Below are 20243 nucleotides of genomic sequence, written 5' to 3' on the forward strand. Positions count from 1 at the left end.
TGCTTTGTCTCCTATAGGTTCGGTAACCTTGGTTTCATCATTGAGGGAAATTTGCTGCTGTCCTACATCATACCTTCCACTTGGGGTTTTCCAACAATCCTCAACCATCATCATTGGGGACATCACCTGCCGGCTACCACGTCCCCACCGGCTGGATGCTGAGCGCCGGAGGCGTGCCGGTCCCTCCTGTCCCTACCGGTGTGGTGCGCCGGATGGCCATCACGAACCACTACTACCACGAGGTCACGCCGGAGCAGCGGAGGAATCCCAACTGGCATCCCGACTTGGGAAGCCTTCATCATCTTTCGGCGTGAGAGGGCGCTCGCCAGGTACGAGGAGGACGGCCCACCTCCTTCTTCGAACTTCAACGAGGCCGGTCGTCGGTTGTGGTGGCGCGGCCGGACTCTCGAGAGCGTCATGACCAACAACACGGCCGGCGATAGACCCCGCCTGCGCTACCCTCAAATCCAGACCACACGCGCGCGTGCCCAGCCTTCAAGGTTCAACTGCAGCGACGACGGCCACGTCAAGTACTTCTGTGGCGAGTACTACGACGACTACAGTGGCTGAGTATTACAGGTCTAGGCAGGAGGATGACTGAATCACTCCAAGATTCCAAAACAAGTTCGGCCGATTGTGACTTAATCTGGCCATGTATCTTAATTTTCAGTTGTGCCGTGTAACTTAGTATTAGTCTAATTGTACTTTAATTCCATTTCAAATTGTATCTTTATAAATGAATTGGGAATTCAAATATGCGCAAATTCATAAATTGTTACTAGTTTGAATAGTTAGAATAATTATTTTTGAAAACTGAAAATATATTTAGATTATTTATGCAATGTCAGTCACTTTTCATATTGAAAGTTTTGTCAAATTTGTAACAATGCAAAAAATGTGAATTCAAATATGCGCAAATTCATAAATTGTTGCTAGTTTGAATAGTTAGAATAATGATTTTTGAAAACAGAAAATATATTTGGATTATTTATGCAATATCAATCACTTTTCATATTGAAAGTTTTGTCAAACTTGTAACAATACAAAAAATGGGAATTCAAATATGCGCAAATTCATAAATTGTTACTAGTTTGAATAGTTAGAATAATGTTTTTTGGAAACAGAAAATATATTTGGATTATTATGCAATTTCAATCACTTCTCATATTGAAAGTTTTTCCAGATTCAAAAGAGAGCAAAAACTAGATAATTTAAATATTTGAAGCATTTAAAAAATGGGCAAGAAAATGAAAACGTTTAAACATAACGCGCCAAAGGGTCAGACCCTTTTGCACCGGCTGATATTACGAACCGGTGTAAAAGGGTCTTTTACACCGGTTGGTAATACCAGCCGGTGCAAAAGGGTGTGAACTTGATGCGCACAAACCACCGCCAAACCACCTATTGCATCGGCTGGTAATACCAGTCGGTGTAAAAGGGTACCTCTTTACACCGGTTGGTGTTACGAGCCGGTGACCCTTTTACACTGGCTCATAACACCAACCGGTGTAAAAGGGTGTTGGGTATTTAAGCCGGGGCAAGCCACGCCCCGGTGCAAGAAATCGACGAAGACGAAGGGCACGCGCAGAAACCACGCCGTCAGGCTGCCAAAATCCGTCGCTGCCCCTGCCGTTCTCCGCCGCGTCGCCGCCGTGCGTCGATTCCGGCCGTTCTCAGCCGCGCCGCTGCCGTGCGCGTCGATTCCGTCGTTCTCCGCCGCCGCTGAACCTGAAGTGGCCGCCCGCGTCGCCGCCGTGCCCGCTGCGTCCTCCTCTGCTCCTCGACGCCGGCGTCCGCGCTCCTCGTCGCCGCCCGCGTCGCCTGCGCTCCTGCCCGTGCCCGACGCGCCGCGGTGCTCGCCGTTCGCCGTCACCTGCCTCGGCCCTCCTCCTGCAGGTGCCGCGCGCGCCGATCCCCACTCTGTACTCTCTCTGTATAGAGAGGGTTTTTTTAGTTGTTTTTTTAATTTAGGTATGTTGTATTAGTTTAGAGATATGATTTAATTGTTTAGTTGTTTTTTAGTTATTTTCTAATTGACTTAGTGTATATTGTATTAGTTTAGAGATATGATTTAATTTAGTTATTTTAGTTTTTTAATTTAGGTAAATATTTTAGGTATAATAATTTAGGTATATAGTGATTTAACTTAGGTAATTTAGGTATATTTTGAATATAGGGTAATTTAGGTATATTAATTTAGAGATATGATTTTAGATTTAGAAAAATTTGTTGTTATATATTTTAGTGATTTTAAGACTTAGTGAATTTAGGACTTAGTGAAATTTTAGTGAAATTATAGTGTATTATATATTGGTGAATTAACTTGGTGAAATTTTAAGACTTAGTGATTTTAAGACTTAGTGAAATTTAGGACTTAGTGAATTTACTTAGTGAAATTTTAGAATTTTGATTGTAGTACTATATCTTTGTAATATGCCTCTTGTAAGGAAAAAATTGTTGGGGTTCGCAGCATGGAAAACAAAATTTTTCCTACACAACAACGAATAAACCCTAGCCAAGATCCATCTAGGAGATGCATGCAACGAAACATGAATATGCAAACATGCATAACTTGATTTACATACCGTTGCAAATCAGTAGCGGAAGCTTGAAAGAAGGTGTCGACGAAGTCCGATCACGATCCGTTCAGTCTTGGCGATCCGCGAGATGACCAAGCGCCGCAAGTGCAACGCCTCCGAGAGTGTTACACACGTACAGCTTGACGACGTCGGCGCTTCTCCGTTCCAGTGGATACACGGCGAAGTAGAGAGATCACTTCAACGTCACAGCGGTGTGACGATGAACGTGGCGCAATTCCGGCAGGGCTTCGCCCGGACGGTCCTTCGGAGATTCCCGGAACTAGGGTTCCGACGATATTTCCGACGATCACCAACTGGATCCGGAGACCTAGATGTGAACTCGGAGGAGTAGAAGATCACCGGGCACCGGGCACGACTAGCACCGACGCGGGGAGGCGACGGCGAGAGGCGGTGGGTGGCCGGCGGCGGCGCGGGTCGGGCGGCAACGGCTCGGGCGGGGTGCGGGTGGAGGCCGGGGCTGCGAGCTTGTGTCTCGTGTTGTGTTTTGCCTTGCCCCAGGGTCTCGTTTATATAGGCGGCCGCGGAGGTCACGGTTTCAGAAACCGATAAGAACTCCGTACTCCAACCCAACTCAAACTCCACACTTGTCATAATTGGAAAGGAAAAAGAACACACCGGAGGGAGGGACTCCTCTCCCTCCCCAATTTGGCTAGGAGGGACTCGGCCAGGTGCGCCTCGCCTGGGTGGGGTCGGCCCAGCTGGCCCGGCCCCACCCCCTTCTAGAACTTTTCGAACTTTCCCGGTTTTACCCGAAACTTTCCAAAACTTTCTAGAATCTTCCAATATATGAACTTAGGGGTTTTCCACTATTCCGAATCCATCCGTGATACTCCCGAAGTCAACCGGGACTCCGATCTTTCTCCGAACAATAATTGCGCCTATCTTTCTCTCTTACCCAAAGTGTCGTACTGCCTTAAGTGTGTTACCCTATGGGTCCGGTAAACAATGTCAGTTGTGACTATTCTCATAGTCACGCGTAGTAGGGAGACTCTGGAAACGTCTATGCTACCCCGACTGTTTACTCAGATGATCAACCTGATCATCTCACGAACCACTTCGACCGTCGATATATAATTCCCATGTCCTGCGATATGTTACTTACCCGAGATATTGATCGTCAGTACCGTCGTACCTTAGTTCAATCTCGTTACCGGTAAGTTCTCTTTTCTCATCATAACTATTCACTCTCTTGTGACCCGGTCACGTGCTTGCAAGCGATTGAGTGAACGTTAGTGAGATGGGCCCAGAGAATATCTATCCGTCACTTGGATGGACAAGTCCCACTCTTGAACACATATAAGCCTACAAGGTACCTTCGGGGAACACACAAGATAACTTTATAATCACCCCATTACGAGTGACGTTTGCAGCGAGCAACGCCCCCTTTCCGGTACCCGAGAGTTACATGATCTCATGGTCAAAGGAACTAAAAAGACGTCAATGGATAAAGCTACGCAATCAGGACTTATGTGACACGATCAATTGCTTCGCTTTAGTGTTTGGGTATGTCCGTCACATTATTCCTCCAGAATAACTGTGAGCTCCACTAATGACAGAACACAGTCTCTATGATTATGGAAACGATAACCATCACTCACTTAGTGAACTAGTATAGAGACATACTAGGGACCATGATGTCTATATTTCACACAATGTATTATGTTTCCCCATAACACAGTCAAGCATGATTTATATAGACGATTATCAAGAACATGAATTGGCCCATATAATAAAATATACCTTTATTATTGTCTCTAGGGCACCAATTCCAACAGTCTCCCACTTGCACTAGAGTCAATAATCTCTAGCTAACATTTGCTTGATTCGAACACTTCCAGACTTAAGTGTCCAATCATTTTATGCTCATGGGAAAGTGAATAAGCCATCATATTGAACTTAGATATGTATGTCAATTGCGATTCTCTATGTCATTCTCTATGACATAAAACACATATGATAATATGTAAGTACTAGTATTTTGGAGCTCTTGCATGACCGTGATTTTCATAAATTCGATGATAGATTCTCATCTATATCAATTTATAAAATCTAGACAAGATCTCTAGACAAACAAGCCTTTTGTCTATACTCCCACTTTTGTGTACAACTCTAGGTGTCGTCACAAAATAGTACTTCTTTTGTAAATGCCCCCACGATTGCATAGTTTTCCAAAACTATTACTTCCTACTACAAGATAAGTCCCACTCGAGAAGAAAACTATATCATGATCTAAATATGAAGCTTCGCATAAATGTAACTCCGTACATTGAACTCTTCATATTACTCATAATATTTATGATACTTCTTATCATACCAAGTCCATGGTATTCTTTAAGAATATCATCCTCACATGTTCAATCTTGCATATCACCATACTTGTCATATCATTTGTTTGCACAAACCATTGAACATCCATTGTCTTTACCAATATGTTTGATCCTCTTGATAAACTTTATGACATAGTCATAATAGATGTTTTATCATCTACCTTTATCAATGCATATTCCCAGGTATTGATTCACTAATCAATATAACTGCCCCGAATATATACTCATACAATAATACTCTATTTTGTATGATATCAAACATATAATCGACAAAAAGCTACTTGATTGTGTAAGTATAGATTATTACCGAATAATCTTCTAATACTCAATCTTTAGCTTGCGACACGGTGTATAAAGAAATTCTATCTTCTTTATTCTACAACTCTTCAATTTGGCTATGTAGCATTGTCTCTTAACATTATATGCACACTTTCATATAATCCATTAGGAACAATATTTAGAGCTCCCACTTATTTTCTTGAAACATAGATCCCTTTGCCTCATGCAAAGATTTCTATTTTCGATATGCCTTTGCTTAAACAAACCTTTTTAAGCATGCATCCCTTATTAGTATCATGGATACTCAAAACTCCTTAATTGTATCTCCATACAATTATACCTATCTTCAACAGCACATTGTTTAGGAACAGTTTCCTTCAACAACATATTGTTTAGGCACAACGTCTTTCAAGAGCACATTGTTTAGGTACAATGTCTTTCAAAAGCACATTGTTTAGGTACAACGTTTTGACATCCCTCACACATATAAAATATGTGATGATCACTAATAAAATCCGGATGGACATAATCAAATATCCAACTTTCAAATAAAGTTCCCTTTTATCCTCTAACCTAGATCGTTGGATAAAACCTTCAAATAGTTCATGCACTATTTGTGAACCTTATTCCGGATTATATAGCACTATGCTATTTATCGGAACATTTGGTCCCATCATCGCTTCCTCATAATTCGTAGGACTTTCATCTTTTACTATCCCAATAAAAGCATGTTCATGATGAACTCATAATATCCTTTCGGATGCTATGCGAGCATGATGATCTACGATTGCATAGGTGCCAAAGTAGACAGAGCTTTGGTGAACCTCATCACCCAGCTCCCTCTCGAAAAGGGAAAGTGCAGGCGCCGGGACTAAGTCCCGCGCTGCGCTACTCGACCAATACGAGGAGTGTTTTCCAAAACACCTCATCTAACTCGACCTATCACTATCTTGTCTTAGAATTTTCCCGAGATAAAATCTCCTTGAAAATCTCCATACATGGAATACAAGATAGTTAATATACTCACTAAACTAGTGAAATATATTATATGAGGGCGCATCTCTCCGTATCTCGATATCGTGTCTCTCTATCAATACTTTGATATCAACCACGATGATCAAAACAATAACTTAATATATATCTTTTGCAAGATTCATATAGAGTTATTTCCCATACGGTTTTGATGATTCCTATAAGCAAACAAGTACGGATATCTCTAAAACACACACTTTGTGTATAGTGAACAAGTAGTGATCTATCCTTTGTACATCAATAACAATTATTTCTCTCTTGAAATAATCTCCATCATTATATTGGTATTTTTACTTTGAGAGTGTCACAAGACTTCTCTTCTCAGTACCAATGCTCATGTGCATATATCAAGACCATATCCGCAAGAATTGGCAATCATAGGTGCGCCACGAAAGATATTTATTCAAAATATAGAGCAACATAGTTCTCTTTATTGTAACGAATAATTATCCTTACACGAATATGATCCTTACATCATATCCAAAAAGCACCTAATTACATAATTGCTAAAACTTAAACTAGTCTTTGATAATTCGAAAAACAAGAAGTATTTTCCCGATCGTGTCTTCACACGCATCTTCACTTCCCGTATTTCCTTCGTCTTCAGAAATATTCAACTTGTCCTGTATCGAATTACAAATATCACCATATTAGTAATCGATCTAGTATCAAATATACTTTGGGACTTATGAACAATCGAAGAGGATTGCACATCAAATGAATAAGTATATCAGTATATACCTTTGATGGTTCCCGCCCTTTTATCTTCAATATAAACTGGGTAATTTCGTTTCCAGTGACCCTTCACCTTGCAATAATGACACTCAGCTTCAGGATGAGAATTATACTTCTCTTTCTTTGGAGGAGCAACGAACTTGCTACTCTTAGAAACTTTAGCATCATTCTTCTTCTTGAACTTAGTGGTTTTCTTTTGCAGGTACTTTTGGATTTCCCATCTTCACTTCAACCACATCAGGCATATCTACATCCATGGAAGAAAGACTTTTCTCCAGAGCTTCTGCTGGAGCCAAGAACATCTTCTTCAGCTCTAGCATAATCTCGTATGCAGTTTGCTTCTCAAACCCTCTCTGAAAAACTGGTTCTAGAGTGGCGAGAATTCCATGCTTGATGGTTATGTAGTGAAGATGACGTTTCTCATACATATAAATGTCATCTTGAGATCCAAAATCAGGTCGGTCACCTTCCGGACTGTTGATCACATACATTTTCCTCCACACAAAAAGTAGATTCTTGATGTTGGCAAGCCACGTGAAATAGTTGTGTCCGGTTGGCAACTACTTCTCTAAGTCATGGAACGTATCAAGCTCGTAGGGTGGTATTTTAAAGGACATCTACAACAATAATCGCAAAGACGCTTACACTTTGTTCAAGATAAATTGAGTTCAATTAATCTAGTGATTAAACCTAGAACTCCCACTCAAAACAACATCCCTCCGTTGTTCAAGTGTCACACGATCCAAATTCACTTTTCCACGTCCGATTGACACGAGAGGTGGAATCGCTTCAATGGTAGACACATCATCGTCAATCACCACTCCGTGTGACTCGTGTGTGATCTTTCGGTCCATGTGCTTCGGTCCAAGTCTATACTTGCTAGACCGTCAAGTCAACCTAAATATTCTCCGCCTGTACAAGACTATCTCCATATGTGTGAGAAATAATCTCGTACCGTTGTATGTGAACGAATGGATCTATCACGCTCGATTAACACGTAGCGCTTCGAAACGTCAAACTGTAGCAACGTTACATATTTAGAGAAGCACGTAAGCCATGATATTTGATGAGGGATTATCTTATTATGCTACCGCCATAAATTTATGCACAACAAGATGTACACACAACAATGGATTAACTCTTCACAGGCAGTTAAAACATATATGTATGCATGTGATATGGTATAGCCCTTCACGTCACGATCTCCTTCGTGTCGTGCCGGTACGGCCTCCTTTGCCATAGGCGCCACGGTCATTGGCCCAGTACCAAGTACTCCGGAATAAGACTAAACAAGATTAGTATATGCATGCAATCCAAATTTCTTTGCTATACCACATCACGGATTCCCCTGCAAAACCAAGTTAGTATATGCATGCAATCCAAATTTTACGTGTCTCGTGTTGTGTTTTGCCTTGCCCCGCGGATTCCCCTGCAAAACCAAGTTAGTATATGCATGCAAACCAAGTTAGGAATAAGACTAAACAAGATTAGTATATGCATGCAATCCAAATTTCTTTGCTATACCACATCACGGATTCCCCTGCAAAACCAAGTTAGACGTTCCTCTACTTAGTTGAGCAAGTTTTACGTGGCTTCTAAGGGTTGCGTCACAAGATCGTCCATCTACTTACACAAAGCCACAACGTGGATCTTCAAGTTGCTTATTAACCATTGCGGGGTGTTCGATGTAGTGAGACGACATCCAGTCTCAAAACACGGACCATTAACTTGTTCACTAACCGTGAGCCCCGTGTAGCAACTCCGAAGAGATCTACAAGCTTCTTAGTTCAACTCCGTTTTTACTATAGTAGATGAGTCTGACAATCGTAAATCACATACACGATGTAAAATCATGTGTCTTGTGAAACCGGTCTCGCATATGCCTATGCGTAAAGTTGGTCCGATCCAGATTCAATCTGCTATACCGCAAAAACAAGAATCAAACGAAGAAGTAGCAAGCAAGAAGATCAACGCCCACGATGAACCATCGTGTTCTATATTCGCACAATACATCTACGAATACACGAGGCTCTGATACCACTGTTGGGGTTCGCAGCATGGAAAACAAAATTTTTCCTACGCAACAACGAATAAACCCTAGCCAAGATCCATCTAGAAGATGCATGCAACGAAACATGAATATGCAAACATGCATAACTTGATTTACATACCGTTGAAAATCATTAGCGGAAGCTTGAAAGAAGGTGTCGACGAAGTCCGATCACGATACGTTCAGTCTTGGCGATCCGCAAGATGATCAAGCGCTGCAAGTGCAACGCCTCCGAGAGTGTTACACACGTACAGCTTGACGACGTCGGCGCTTCTCCGTTCCAGCGGATACACGGCGAAGTAGAGAGATCACTTCAACGTCACGGCGGTGTGACGATGAACGTGGCGCAATTCTGGCAGGGCTTCACCCGGACGGTCCTTCGGAGATTCCCAGAACTAGGGTTCCGGCGAGATTTCCGACGATCACCAACTAGATCCGGAGACCTAGATGTGAACTCGGAGGAGTAGAAGATCACCGCGCATCGGGCACGACTAGCACCGACGCGGGGAGGCGACGGCGAGAGGCGGCGGGTGGCCGGCGGCGCGGCGGCGCGGGTCGGGCGGCGGCGGCTCGGGCGGGGTGCGGGTGGAGGCCGAGGCTGCGAGCTTGTGTCTCGTGTTGTGTTTTGCCTTGCCCCGGGGTCTCGTTTATATAGGCGGCCACGGAGGTCACGGTTTCGGAAACCGATAAGAACTCCGTACTCCAACCCAACTCAAACTCCACACTTGTCATAATTGGAAAGGAAAAAGAACACACCGGAGGGAGGGACTCCTCTCCCTCCCCAATTCGGCTAGGAGGGAGGAGGGAGTCCTCCCTCCCCACCGACTCGGCCAGCCGGCCGTCCAGGTGCGCCTCGCCTGGGTGGGGTCAGCCCAGCTGGCCCGGCCCCACCCCCTTCTAGAACTTTCCGAACTTTCCCGATTTTACCCGAAACTTTCCGAAACTTTCTAGAACCTTCCAATATATGAACTTAGGGGTTTTCCGCTATTCCGAATCCATCCGTGATACTCCCGAAGTCAACCGGGACTCCGATCTTTCTCCGAACAATAATTGCGCATATCTTTCTCTCTTACCCAAAGCGTCGTACTGCCTTAAGTGTGTTACCCTACGGGTCCGGTAAACAATGTCAGTTGTGACTATTCTCATAGTCATGCGTAGTAGGGAGACTCTGAAAACGTCTATGCTACCCCGACTGTTTACTCGGATGATCAACCTGATCATCTCACGAACCACTTTGACCGTCGATATATAATTCCCATGTCCTGCGATATGTTACTTACCCAAGATATTGATCGTCAGTACCGTCGTACCTTAGTTCAATCTCGTTACTGGTAAGTTCTCTTTTCTCATCATAACTATTCACTCTCTTGTGACCCGGTCACGTGCTTGCAAGCGATTGAGTGAACGTTACTGAGATGAGCCCAGAGAATATATGTCCGTCACTTGGATGGACAAGTCCCACTCTTGAACATATATAAGCCTACAAGGTACCTTCGGGGAACGCACAAGATAACTTTATAATCACCCCATTACGAGTGACGTTTGCAGCGAGCAACGCCCCCTTTCCGGTACCCGAGAGTTACATGATCTCATGGTCAAAGGAACTAAAAAGACGTCAACAGATAAAGCTACGCAATCAGAACTTATGTGACACGATCAATTGCTTCGCTTTAGTGTTTGGGTATGTCCGTCACATTATTCCTCTAGAATAACTGTGAGCTTCACTAATGAGAGAACACGGTCTCTATGGTTATGAAAACGATAACCATGACACAATGTATTATGTTTCCCCATAACACAGTCAAGCATGATTTATATAGACGATTATCAAGAACATGAATTGGCCCATATAATAAAATATACCTTTATTATTGTCTCTAGGGCACCAATTCCAACAAAAATAAGCCTCTTGTAAGTTGTCGACACCCCTCTAGGAGTCTCGTTGTCGAGACTCCGAGAGGGGTCTCGACAACTTACAAGAGGCATATTTTAGTAAAATTATTTAGATTATTTTGACTTAGGTTATAGAAATGTTCATTATAGAATTTGCATGTAAGTTGTCGAGACCCCTCTCGGGCTCTCGACAACCCTAATTGAACAGAAAATATGCCTCTTGTAAGTTGTCGATACGCCTCTCGGAGTCTCACCAACTTACAAGAGGCATATTTGATGTTCAATTATGGTTGTCGAGAGCCTGAGAGGGGGTCTCGACAACTTTACAAGACTCTGGTCTTGTAAAGTTGTCGAGACCCCTCTCGGGCTCACGGCAACCATAATTGAACATTTAATATGCATATGTTGATTTTTTATTGTAGAATTTTCACATATATATGTATTTGACTTGTACCTTTCATTTGTATTAGCTGAGCTATGGCCGGTAGAGATGGTGAAGATGAGCTCTTAAAGATCATACATGATGGTACGCGACCGATCGCAACGCCGGAGGAAGATGACGGCTCGCAGTACCTGAACGATTCAGGTCCAGGAATGGAGGAAGAACAACATGATGTGGAAGCGGAAACAGGCCAAGAAGACCACCAGGAAGACCTTGCCTTAGTAAAGGCCGGGGAACCTTCTGCTTCCAAGAAGACCTCCAGGAAGACCACCTCTGCATCGACGGCAGAATCAAAGAAGTCGAAACGAGGCCCGACAAAAGAGATGACCGCTGGAGAGCATCTGATAATCGAAGCTGTCTATCATACCGGCGAGCCTTCTGCTCCTAAGAAGGTTGCAACAAAATTTGCAAATCAATGGGGAGTAATCGTTAGAGACCTGGTGCCGATAAGTGTTCAAGAGTGGAATCGGCCAGGAAAGGAAGATGAACCAACAGATGTGACATTTGTCCCTGATGAATTGAAGAACCAACTTTTCGAGAGGCTGATGACACATTTCGGTTTACCGGAATGAGACAGTGAAGAGGAATTCCAGAGAATGTTCGCCGTGCTCAGGCAATGGTCTCTGAAGAAGATGGCGGAGGCTTTCAATGCATACAAGACCAGGCTGTGGAACACATATACAAAGAAGAAAACATATCCAGTATTCGAGGGGCCGCTAGAGAAGCAGAAGCAAAACTGGCCGTTATTTAAGGCATACAAGGAATCAGATGCTGGTAAAGCTAGGTCACTGAAGAACAAGGAGAATGCCTCAAAGAAAAAATATCACCACACTATGGGTTCGGGAGGCTACATGGCTGCACTGCCTAAGTTTAATAAGCTAGAGGCTGATCTGCCGGCTCAGGGGATCGTCCCAGCTACACACGATTTTCTCCCGAGAGTGAGAAATTTGTTGCTTGGCCATGGAGCAACGTATGAAGCAAACGGTGATATCATTCCGAACAAAAAGATAGAGGAACCCTTTAATGCACTTATTAAAGTCTTTGAAGCAAGAGAAAAGGGGGAGTTCGTGCGGGATCGAGAGAGAGACGAGCTGACGGAGGCCCTTGGGAATCCGGAACATGGAGGCCGGGTACGAGGCTGGGGAAATTATCCGTGGTCGCATGGGTTTTCTGCGGAAGACGCCCTATTTCCATATAGAAGCCGAGAGAGAGGAAATCAGAGGAAGGAGGCGGAGGTGACAAAAAAGTTTGCTGTACATGATGCCGAATTTGATAGATAATAACGAGAGTAAACGAAACAAAGAGACACGGATTTTTACGTGTAAACCTTTGCGGGAGAAAATCAAAGACGCACGAAGGCGCAATCACTATGAGGAGAAGTATTACAAGCACGAGACGACAACCCGTCTGAGGTGCGACTACATGGGTATATATAAAGGGCAACACATAAGAGTCCTTGTAGGACAAGTAAACGAGTTGTACTCGTACGCGTCGGTATCAAGGCAAAAGGCCCATACCATATGTACTACGTCTAGTCCAATACGGTACTAGAATTTGGATCACAGTTTAACAGAATTGGCGGAGTTGAAGCAGCAGATGGCCGAGATTAGAGGAATGCGCTGCCAGCAGCCAGACGGTGATGATGGCCCATCGCAACGCCGGAGCAGCGTGGCTTCAAGCCAGCAGGTCGCGCCTGACGATGCAGCAGTGAGACTAAATGTGATTGATGCTGCTGCTGCAGAAATGGAGGCTGTGGATGCAATCAAGGAGAGGACAAACTGTGAGCTGCATGTGTCGGTGAACAACATGTCCATGAAGGTGGCTGACGGCTACACTTTGCCTTGTTCTGATGGAGCAACCATCCATGGCTGTCCCATTCCACCTGGATATGCTCGGGTGTTTGTGGACGAGATTATTCCGCTTTGGAGCAGACTGCATCTTGATCGCGCCGTAGGTGATGGGATAGAGACGCTAGAGCAAGCTGTCAACAACTTCATAGTCTAGAAGAAGAAAGACATCATCATTCCTCCTCCGGCGGCTCCTGCGGCACCTCCTTCGAGAGGCGGTCAGTCACCACCACCACCTCCAGCGCCTCCTTCTCCGAGAAGCAGTCCACCACCACCTACAGGGAGTCCACACCTCGACGCTGTGGACCTCAGCAGCTCGAGTCCGTCTCGATCTCCGCTGCCTCAGCCGACTCCGCCGCCCACTAACTCGCGCGGGCAGAAGCGTAAGGGTGGTACCACCGACGCCTCTCTGTCGAAGCTCCCGAAGAGATCGCCACGAAAGAAAAGAGAGCCTCTGCCGAAGGTTCCCAAGGCGCCGCCGGTGTTGCCCTACCATAGGTCTGTGGAGGAGAACAAGGCATGGGTGGACGCGGACACGAAACAGCAGATGTCTACGTGGGGGAAAGCGAAACCCGCCTCGCCGCCAAAGGAGCCACTAGATCCGAAAACGAAGAAACACTTTAAGGATATGCTGGACATGCCATCCCAAGTTCAGCTAAACCTAAACAGTGACTACGACCGCAATGTATTGAAGACTCACTCCGCAGCCGTGAAGAAGGGGAGGACAATTCCCCAGCTTGGGGAGCAGAAAAATCAAGAGATCGCCCCGCTGAAGGTGTTATCCGAAGCATCCGCCGCCCCAGCAAACATTGATATGGATGCTGTACGGCAGTTTGCGAGAGATACCGGTATGGCTGTTCAGCAATGTCTAAGCAATCGCGACGGGGATCTGCCTCCAATGGCTGAGCTAGCATGGAAATATGAGCTAGGAAAGTCTCTCATAGCAGCTCGGCGAGCTAACAACCATGAAGCGTCAGCTGCATCAGTATTACTTGAATGCCGCAACTAAAAAACTGGATCAGCTCACGATCCGAGTTACAGATGAACAGTTCTTCCGCAACGACTTTACCGTCATTGATTTTGAAGATCTATATTTCCTCTACAATTTCGTCGGCCTTGACAAACCGATCCTCAGCACGTATTGTCTGTAAGTGAGTACTTTATCTCTGTAATTAAGTCTCTACATCTTCATCTTGTTCGATCATTGCTTCTTATATGTTATCCTCACTGTACGCTATATATGTATTATGCAGAATTAAGATTCGGGAAGGTACCAGTGGCATTGGGTTCGTTGACCCATATATGATCAATGATAAGATGTTCTTAGACTGTCCCAAGGAAACGGAGAATAACCTCCTGAACTATTTGGAGCGGCAATTTTTCATGAGCGAAATACTATTTTCTTGGCGATCCGGGTGAGTGTTATTGTCTTCTACATATTCCTGCACATTTCTATTCTGCTAACTCGATGCTAAGTGTAACTGATGAGTAATGTGATTATAAACATGTGCAGTTTCCACTGGATTTTGCTCAACATTCATGTTAACACCGGAGTCGTTGATCTTTATGACTCCATGAATAGGGGGCAAGCTGCATACCCGGATTTGATTGCACGGCTCAACAGGTAAGTTCAACCATTGTCGCACGGTATCGTCCCCTTTTGTTCAATCAGAATCGTACGATGACCCATTTATCCTTTTTTTTGCCGGACAAGGCTTGAAACAGGTTCAGGAAGAACCAAGCCGGTCTTACGAACAACGTGCTACGATTTGATGAAGTCATCGTAAGTAGCACTTGCTAGATTCACGCATCTCTTTAATTGCTTGACCATTATTTGATTAAATTCTTTTTCTCGTAAAGTGCCCTCAGCAGCCTCCGGGAACCAACTATGTGGATTCTATGTCATGGAGAACATCCGGATTAAGGTGAACGAGCAGAAGATGAACTCAAAGAAGTTGGCCATCCACGACTTGCGGGAAGAGCTCCTACCACATGACCGCCTTTCATCAATCCAGGAGGAACTGGCGGGATTTTTGGTTAAGGAGGCCATAAATCCCGATGGAGGATGCCATGTAGCTTGCAATGATCTCCGTCGCCATAAGAGTTCTTGAAATTTACTCGATGTAATATAGTCTCCATGTGTAATGCTCCTTGTATATGATCTCCATGTAATCATCGGATTACGCGCCATGAACTAGTCTCGATGTACTATATTGTAAATGCTAATATAATATATAAAATTATTTAATTATGCGCGTGGCCGGAAAATCACCCCAAAACGCGCGGCCGGAAAAGCACCCCAAAATGCGGTAGAAAATGGGGCCAAAACAGCACCAGGCAAGTGCTGCCAGGCGCTGCCACGTGTGAGCCCTTTTGCACCGGGTCGTGTCCCGGACCGGTGCAAAAGGGTAGCGAGCCTGACGCGCTGGGCAGCCCACGTGCTGCACCCTTTTGCACCGGGCCGTAACCCAACCGGTGCAAAAGGGTGCACCCTTTTGTCACGGCTGGGCGGAAGCGGCTGGGCCACCGGTGTAAAAGGGTGTCCCGGCCGGGTTCAAAAGGTGTTGTTTCTACTAGTGAGAGTGGCCTCAAGCTGCGACAGTTTTATTCAATGGGAAGTACCAAAATGAGCTTCTTGTCTCAGTAGTCGGTAGAGCATCAAGTCCTAGACAAGTGCGTTGATAAAAAATTCAAATTTAAAGATACAAAAAAATCTGGAAACAATATAATGATGTAGACAATAATAATTCACAGTACTTGTGTGCAAAAAATCGTATGAAAATACATTGTATTCTAGCCTCAGTAAAAAGGTGAAATTTATAGATATGGGACGTGAACAGTGAAATCAGTGATTCACCCAAATTTCGTTAAATTTGTCTTTTTTGCTGCGCCAAAAATACATGTATTTTTGTTTTAATTTTTCGAATCTTTTTGTTTCTAAAAACATATCCATTTTTTTTGGGTTTGATCTAACAGAATGGTCTCAATTAGTATCTTGGTGAAGCCAAGCGTTCCTATATAATAGAAGCACATGGATTGTCGATCTCTCTGTCGGCCTCGCTGCATCGTGTCGTGTTAGTCATGATAGGTGAATTCAGTTCATTCAGCATGATAGGTTGTTTTGTTACAAAATTCTTTTTCTGAAAAACATAGACATAATATGATATTTGTTGTGTTTGAATTTGTGCCACTGAATGATGTTGACGCGCGTGCGCGCGCATGTTTTCTAGTTGTATAAAATAAGTCAACTTTAGAACCCTTAACCTTCATTTTTGATTAAGGATTCCTACCACTGTACCTAGCTAGAAGAAGTTGTTCTGATAACAGTTTCGGCGCAACCTCTCGGATTTATAGCCGGTGTGCTTGTTTACGATTTATGAACATGAATGGTCTTAAACTTGGGGTGACTCCCCGACCATGGAGAAAATTCAAATTTAAGTCCTTTCCGGCGATTAAATATTTTGCGGGCATGTCGTTGTGATCACATACCACATTTTATGTGGTTTAAAATGTCGTTAACACACAAAAATGCGGACCTCATCCAAACAGAATTTTTTTAGATTTTAAAAATAGTTTCAAATTGTAATCTATCAAAATGAATTGAATTGTATTGGATTCTGAAAATTGAACTAATTGAAATTTATTGAATATTCTCCAAATTTTCAAGGTTCAGAAATATTTTGATACCCATGGAACGCTCGTCAAGACTTCTTTGAAATTTACGCGCGAAAAAGAAGATTTCTTTGAAATTCACCACTCGGCTCAAAAAAGCTGGTTAACTCCACTCGTGTAACTCGCGATTTAGCATTTAAGTCATCAAGCTCATTATAAAATTTAAGCCATCTAACTCATTATAAATATGCAGGAAAGCATGAGTATATTCCATGTAAGGAGTTATTTGTGGTTGAAAATTCTGGCAACACAAATTTTTAGGACTTAGGGTGCGAAGATAAACATCCTTGTTTTGCTATGACTTGCACTTCTGGATCCCGGCACGTAAAAGTGAGCGACCAGACTTTTTTGAACAAAAGGAAAGAAATTTCAAGAGATTTCAAAAGTTCCTTTAAATTGTGTTTCACCGTGATCGACTGTCATTTAACAAAATTTTAGCTTATGTTCAAATTAAATTGGTCCTTATCCCCAATTTCGACGTTTGAAATAGCACTATTTCGAATTTTTTATAATCACCGTGTTGGGATTTTTTGGGAACTGTACACACATAGGAATATGATGTCAGATATATACGCCATTCATAAACATGCACGTTCAGTGGCTGCACACGCGTCAGAGGGCCACGTCGCCACGGTGTACGGCGACGTCGAGCCTTGGACAAGAGGCGTCGTGGGAAATCAGGGACGCGGGACAGGAGAGGTGTGGGGCTGCTGCTGCCGCCTCTGCCGCCGCCGCCGCCCCTTCCGCCCACGCCGATGCCGATGGCCCGATGCGGCCGAAAGCGAATTTTTCTGCGACACGGGGTGGCTGAAAACCGAACGGATATACCGCGGATGCCGTCGCGTGTAGTCACATTGCTTCTTCCATTACCTGCGTGAGCACGTCGTCGCCGCCCATTCCATTCCATCGTCTCTGCAGCTACAGCGGATGCACCGTCCCCTTCTTCAGCTGGTGCGTGCGCAGGCCCTCCCGGTATACATTATAGGAGTCTTTAAATTGCCTTTCGGTCTTTGTGATGAGCTTACACAAATAATTCGTGATTATTGGTGGGGCAAGGAAGAAGGGAAAAGGAAAATGCCATGGGTGTCATGGGATAGTATTCTTCGACCGAAAAATAGAGGCGGAATTGGGTTTCATGATTTAAGGTATTCAACCAAGCTTTCCTCGCACGACAGGTGTGGCGTTTTATTCAATTCCCTAACACGTTGTGTGCTCAAATATTAAAAGCAAAATACTACCCCCATGGATCTCTACTTGACACGGTATTCTCGGGAAGCAAATCAGCAACTTGGTTAGCAATTGAACATGGTCTGGAGCTGTTCAAGAAAGGGGCAATTTGGAGGGTTGGCAATGGTACTAGTATACGAGTGTGGCGAGATCACTGGATCCCCAGGAGCAGTCTATACACCGATATCTCGTCAACAAAACTGCAGATACCGATGGGTTTCGGATTTTCTGAACACGGATGCAACGTGGAATACTCAACGCCTACGACAACATTTTTTGGGTATGTGTTAGAATAAATCTGAGACATACCGTTAATCATCCGAGGATCAAGCAATCACACGAGCACGACACCGAGATTTGTTAACGAGGTTCACCGATATGGCTACATCTCCGGGGCTTGACTACGGGCGCTCCTTCCTATGACACCGTCATAATACCGCACACCGGCCATCCGGGCGCCGGCACACGCCGCCGGCTCCTTGCGCGCCTATGCTATTATGTTGGCATACGTTACATCGTGTGTCTATCCCCGCTATATATGAGAGGCCTAGAATACAAGTGTCCTATTAGGACACAACTCCATATCCTATATAAACACAATACAACTCCTAGTCCAATTGTAACCTACCTTGTACACAATATTCGACACGACTCTAATAAACGCCACCTTGGCGAATATTCTCCACCACCTTGAATTCGTCAATGTGTCAAACTTCCATGTACATTGGACTTGAGCTTATCCCATGAGTACCGCTGCTACTTCAAAGACTCCATGTGACTCCACCTGCAACTTGTAGTCCATTCTTTTCTTGACCACAGTCAACGCTCGAGCAAAATTAAGTTCCTTGTTACTTTAGGTGCTCCCAACTTCCAGAGTATCAGTCCAACGTCATCACACACTGATCACTGACCTGCGTGAAAGTGAACAACTCATATATTGGGTGTCACACGTAAGAGTTACCTGAACTCAATATCACTGCTCCTTTCTTGACTGCATGTCTGAAACTTGAAGGAATTTCACCGTTGCTTGTAGTCATCCCGAGTCAAATTCGCAGTTGTCTCACCACATGTATGACCACCAGAACCCTGGCCCGTCTCCATGTCCCGTGTGCGCTGCACGCCTCGCTGCTATTACCGCGTCGAGCCTCTGCTGTCCCGGTCGAGTCTCAAGGGTCGCGAACCCACACCACTCATCCCCACTGCAGAGTACCGCCGATCAACACCGACCGATGGCGAGTTTCACGCTTCCATCAGACCACTGGGCTCCAGTCCGAACTGCATGTCACTCGCTTTTTCCCCTTGCTGAATAGGTTTCGATTCCCTAGATCCTTACATCGTAGCCCCTTAATCCAGCTCCACCTTGAACATGACTCCATAGTAGATGATCAATCCACCCACACGCCCCGTCGACTTCAAGCTCTCATGTGCACCATCTTGAATCAACCCCGCGCCGTAGTCTTGTCCAAGCCACACAAGTACTCAGGCCCGTGTCGCGTGTTTCCACGCCCCAGAAGTCGGTCACCATTAGCATCACGCTCCTATGTCGTCATCGCCGATCCCACCACCGTCTTCTGTATCAACCGACTCGCGTCGATCCGTCAGACTGACAAGTCTGACCCAGCCGATCTCGTTCGACTGTAACCATGCTCCACCCTGCACCATGACTGCTCGTACATCCGTGCATATCTTGGACGCCATGTGTATGCATGATCCCATATGACACGCTTGTCCGCGCGCCTCCGCAACCTATCCACGTGTTCCAAGCCATCTCAGCAAATCGATCCAGAAAAAACTTTGATGCAAACTGCACATATTTTCTTCTTTCATGTCACTATTTGCTGTTGCTTCTCCGTGTACCTTAGCAGAACAGGACCGATTTTGGTCCACCCACAAACTGCTCTCGTGCACACACACGTGGTCCTGGTAGCCCTTTTTTGTCTCAAACAAATCCTCGGTTTTGATTCCTTTGGCTCTAGCACAACGCAGCAACCAGCATTGCACCCTTGCACAGCGCACGGGCACGCCTGCACACCACAAGTCACGAACCGCTAGACGCTAGTGCCCTAGCGACTACGCAGCTGCTCCACGCGCATGCGACCGCAGGCCTCACGCCAGCCCGTGCCTCGGGCCGCTACTGGA

General features: G+C 44.8%; 1 protein-coding gene across 1 annotated transcript; it reads left to right on the top strand.

Moving 5' to 3' along the window:
• The first annotated feature begins 417 nt into the window (after nucleotides 1-417).
• Nucleotides 418-7461, top strand: LOC125537297. Its single transcript, XM_048700591.1, has 3 exons — nucleotides 418-562; nucleotides 1516-1896; nucleotides 7176-7461. The coding sequence occupies exons 1-3, from the start codon at nucleotides 418-420 to the stop codon at nucleotides 7328-7330; spliced, it is 681 nt and encodes a 226-aa protein (XP_048556548.1). The 3' UTR covers nucleotides 7331-7461.
• The last annotated feature ends 12782 nt before the right edge of the window (nucleotides 7462-20243 follow it).

This window comes from Triticum urartu, chromosome 2, assembly GCF_003073215.2.
Source record: "Triticum urartu cultivar G1812 chromosome 2, Tu2.1, whole genome shotgun sequence".
NCBI lineage: Eukaryota > Viridiplantae > Streptophyta > Magnoliopsida > Poales > Poaceae > Triticum > Triticum urartu.